Source organism: Anopheles cruzii, chromosome 2 (genome assembly GCF_943734635.1).
Source record: "Anopheles cruzii chromosome 2, idAnoCruzAS_RS32_06, whole genome shotgun sequence".
NCBI classification, from domain to species: Eukaryota; Metazoa; Arthropoda; class Insecta; order Diptera; family Culicidae; genus Anopheles; species Anopheles cruzii.
Window position 1 is genome coordinate 41871276 of NC_069144.1, and position 4638 is coordinate 41875913.

The window sequence follows — 4638 nt, forward strand, 5'->3', positions numbered from 1 at the left end:
GGCTGCAGGAGCAGCAGAAGGACTTCCGGTCCGGTGAAGGCTCCGGACACGGCTAGGAGTGGCCGGCGGCGAAGACGGCCGTGGAGGCGGACCCACGCGGAGGCGGCGGAGGAGGAGGAGGAGGCGGAGAAGGAGCGACGGCGGCGGCGGCACTGGCACTGGAGGGACTCGTGGCGCTGCGGTCCACTAACGGAGAAACCATCGATCACCAAAGGATAAACGGTGGCGGCGGCGGAGGTGGCGGAGGAGGCGGTGGAGGCGGGCTCGCCGGAGCGGGCGGCGGCGGGGGGCTCGGGATCGATGTGGGCGGCTGGAATCCGTTCGCGTGGAAGATCGGCAAAGTGAGCCCCAACTTGGAGCCGTACCCGGCGAGCGTGGAGGGCCTGGGGAGCCCGCGGGCGGTGGGGATGACCGCTTCGGCGGCGGCCGCCGCCGCCGCTGCAGCTGCCGCCGCCACCGCCTACATCTCACCCGGTGGCGGCGGCGGAGGAGGCGGAAGTTCCGAGCTGGATATGGCCCTCGGGAACGGAGGGGGAGGCGGATACCACACGTCCTCGCCACGCAGTGCAGCGGACGCGAACGAGATGAAGTACATGCACCACCACCACCACCACCACCACCATCAGGCGGCGGCGGCAGCGGCCGTTGCGGCCGCATCCGCCCAACACCACCATCACCACCAGGGCGGGGGCGGCGGAGGCGGCGTTACGGTACCCTCGAGCCCCTCACCCAACCCTTCGGGTCTGGGGACGGGGGGCGGCCTCGGGGGAAACCCTTGGGCGGCGCTGCAACCGAGTGACCCGTGGTCACTCCACGCGGCGGCCGCCGCCGCCCACTCACACCCCGCCCACCCAGGACACCCCGGACATCCGGTGGACGTGAAGCAGGAGATGCACCTGTCGCAGCAGGCGGCCCGCGTGGCGGCGGCTGCGGCCGCAGCCAGCGGCGGAGGCGGAGGCGGCGGTTCCGGAAGCAGCGGTTCGGGAGGCAGCGGAGGCGGGATGTCGTCCCCTCACGGTTGGCATGCCCCAGTCCACGGCGGCGGGTATGGAGGAGGGGCGGGGACCGGGTCCCCGCTGCAGTACCATGCGGCACATGCCGCGGCCGCCATGAACGGGATGCTGCACCACCCGGCGGCCTCCCACCATCACCACCACCACCCGCACGGACACCCGGCGGCCCACCACCAAAGTGCGGCGGTGGCGGCCGCGGCCGTCACGCCCTCCTCCCTGCATCACCCCTCGCTTCGCGGCGAGTCGCCCCAGCTGCACCTGCCTCCGCATCACCCACATCACCCGCACCACGCGCACCACCCGCATCACCCCCACCACCATCACCACCTCGGGGGTGGCGGGCTCGGGGGCGGTGGCGGGCTCGGGGGCGATCGGGACGTGAGTGCGGGCGAAGAGGACACTCCGACGTCGGACGATCTGGAAGCGTTCGCGAAGCAGTTCAAACAGCGAAGGATCAAGCTGGGCTTCACGCAGGCGGACGTGGGGTTGGCGCTGGGGACGCTCTACGGGAACGTGTTCTCCCAGACCACCATCTGCCGGTTTGAGGCGCTGCAGTTGAGCTTCAAAAACATGTGCAAACTGAAGCCACTGCTGCAGAAGTGGCTGGAGGAGGCGGACTCGACGACGGGGTCACCGACCAGCATCGACAAGATCGCGGCCCAGGGCCGGAAGCGGAAAAAGCGGACCAGCATCGAGGTGTCGGTGAAGGGCGCGCTCGAGCAGCACTTCCACAAGCAACCGAAACCATCGGCCCAGGAGATTTCGTCCTTGGCCGATTCGCTCCAACTCGAGAAGGAGGTGGTGCGGGTGTGGTTCTGTAATCGGCGGCAGAAGGAGAAACGGATGACACCCCCGAACACGCTCGGCGGAGACGGCATGATGGATGGGATGGGGGGTCCTGGCGGTGGCCATGTGATGCACCACGGAGGAGGCGGCCACGGAGGCTACGGACATCACCCGCACCACGACATGCACGGCAGTCCGATGGGGGGAGGGCACAGCCACAGCCACAGCCCCCCGATGCTGAGTCCACCCGGTGGCGGCGGAGGCGGCATGGGCGGAGCGGCCAGTCTGGGTGGAGGGCACCACCAGCTGACGGCCCACTAGCAATCAGAGCACCAGGAGTCCCAGGGGGGCGGTGGCGGCGGACCCGGAAGCATGGTGGCCTTCTTCACACCGATCCATGCCCACCCGCATCACCATCACCCGCATCACCACCACCCGCTGGCCCACCACCCGCATCACCCGCACCTCCACCATCACCACCACATGGGGTTGCAGGTGGGGGCGCATCACGCGGCGGCTGCGGCTGCTGCGGCGGCTGCGGCGGCCGCTGCGGCCGCCGCAGCCATGACGCAGGGTGGTGGCGGAGGGTACGGTGAGGGCGGCCCACCGGGTTCCCCACCGACGCCCACCGCCAGCCAGCAGCGGGAGTCGGCCTCGGGCGGCGGCGGCGGTCAACCATCGTCCTCATCGTCCTCGTCCTCGTCGTCGTCCTCGGCGGCGGCCCAGGGCGTACCGGCCGCCGCACCGTCTCCTGCGCCTTCGGCGAGTTCGTCGGCGGCTTCGTTGGCCGCGCAAATGTACATAGACCACCATCACCTTCATCACCATCAGCAGCAGCAGCAGCAACAACAACAGCAGCAGCAGCAGCAGCAGCAACAACAGCGCAGCCAACAACAGCAGCAGCAGCAACACCAACAGCAGCAGCAACAGCAGCAACAGCAGGAGCAACAGACGCGACGACTCCTGCAGGAGTGGACTCTGCAGTTCGGACCAACCGGAACGGCAACTGGTGCACGTTACATTTGAATTCTGTGAAGCTAGGGAGGGAGAGGGAGAGTGAGGGAGATAGTGAATAACACACACACACACACACATAGGTCCTAGCGCGCACACACACGACGTCGTCGCGCGATCCTCGCGGTGCCGAGGTCGAGGATCGCTCGGAGAAAGAGCTTACGTTTTTTATGCTCCAGGAGATCCAATCCCCACTCGAAAGTGTCCTGCACCGTGCGTGCGTGCGTGTGTCTGTGTTTGTGGATCGTGCTCGGTGTGTGTGTGCGTGCTCGGTGTGTGTGTGTGCCGTGCGTGTGTGTTACAAAATGTGTAGATCGAGATCGTTCGTTCGTTCGTTTTTTGTTTTTTGTTTTGTACATAGTGACCTCGTGCGTGTATATGAGTGCGGGGGGCACCAGGGGACACGGGGGGGAAAGTTGGGGGTCTAAAGAGCTTTTTCGGAAGGGCGTTCGGGCGTTGATTCGCTCGGTTAATGAGCATAGGAAGGCATAGAATAAATGGACTCAGGTAGGGAAGCCTACTCAGAGTGTGGCGAAGCGAAAGGATCAACCACCGGGCAACAGGCTAGGATCGCGTTAGCAACAGAGAGAGAGTGAGAGGGAGATAGTGAGAGGGAGAGCATAAGATGTTGTAGCATAAGGAGCAGCAGCCGCGGCGCGAGTGAAAACCAAAACCACGACTACTTTGATTAAAGGCGTCCACATCCCTTTCCACACGAAGCTACTTAAACCACTAGCACCCCGTTGAAATCTTCTATTGGTTTCTTTTGTTTTGTTCGGTCGTCGGGGGTCGCTCTCTATTGTTTTCCATTGTTTCCGGCTAATCTGTGCTGTGGTTCCGGTCACTGATCCATGTTGTGTGATTTGAGCCTCGAAAGCTTCGTCGAGCCCGGTGAAAAATGGACCCTAAAATGAGGAGCCAAGCCAACAACAGTGGATTCGCATTGTGTGTGTGCGCCTCAGCAGTGTGCGTGCTTGTGTGCGTGTGTCTGTGCAATTAGAACTGTGCTCAGTAGGCCTCAAAACGAACGTTAAATTATTAAAGTGAACGTCAAATCGTTGTGGCCAGAGGACTTTTTGGGTGCCGTTCGGGCGCCATTTTGTTCGCGGTGTGTGTGTGTAACGCGATGTGTAATGACCGATTGGCTTTTCCCCCCCGTGGGGGACCTCACCACACGGAATCTTGAATCGGGTCCCCGTAAGTAGCGAAATGCCGTCGAATGCCGTCGGTGTCCGGGGTGGCCATTTTGCCGTCGGCAAAATGGGGCCGACGGCAGTCCTCCGACCGTAGCGTCCCTGTATTTGTTTTATGACTCTCGGCATTCGGTGTTCGGTGCTTTTTTTTGCTGGTTCCTCGAGCAATTAACAAACAACCATTTCGGCACAGTGTCCTTTTTTTTGCTGACACAACCTTGTTGCTGGATGTGTCCTCCTCCTTGGCCTTTGGCCGGGTACGAGCGGTGTGTTTCGTCGGGAAATTCTTGATCCTAATTTGTGGGACTTTCCCCCGTGGGACTAACGCTGGTGGTGGTGGTCATCGAACTCGGGATCAGTCGGGGTCCCGTCGTGTAATTTCGTGCCGGAAGGAATTTCCGGCAATCATCCCCGAGAACTACCCGTGGCCACGGCCACCGGGGCTTTTCCCGGCGTGGCCGGGGTATGGCTGGATTTTCCCCCCGGTGTCGAAGGAGGGCGATCGCTTTGATCCTTTGAACCCGGCTGTATTTGTTTTCCGTCGGCTCCGGCAGCCCGGATTCGATAAATCGGATCGGACCGGTTATTACAAATGTCCTGTTTTGTTTGGCCGGCCTACTGGGCGAACAACG

At 63.1% G+C, this 4638-nt stretch overlaps 1 protein-coding gene across 1 annotated transcript; it reads left to right on the forward strand.

The window, feature by feature from the left end:
* Window positions 1–322: 322 nt before the first annotated feature.
* On the forward strand, window positions 323–2225 carry LOC128277768 (POU domain protein CF1A; the record flags this gene model as incomplete). The annotated part of the gene is made up of 2 exons (XM_053016290.1): window positions 323–428; window positions 490–2225. Coding segments are annotated over 2 exons (1737 nt in total), but the record flags the coding sequence as incomplete, so codon positions are not given.
* Window positions 2226–4638: the final 2413 nt, after the last annotated feature.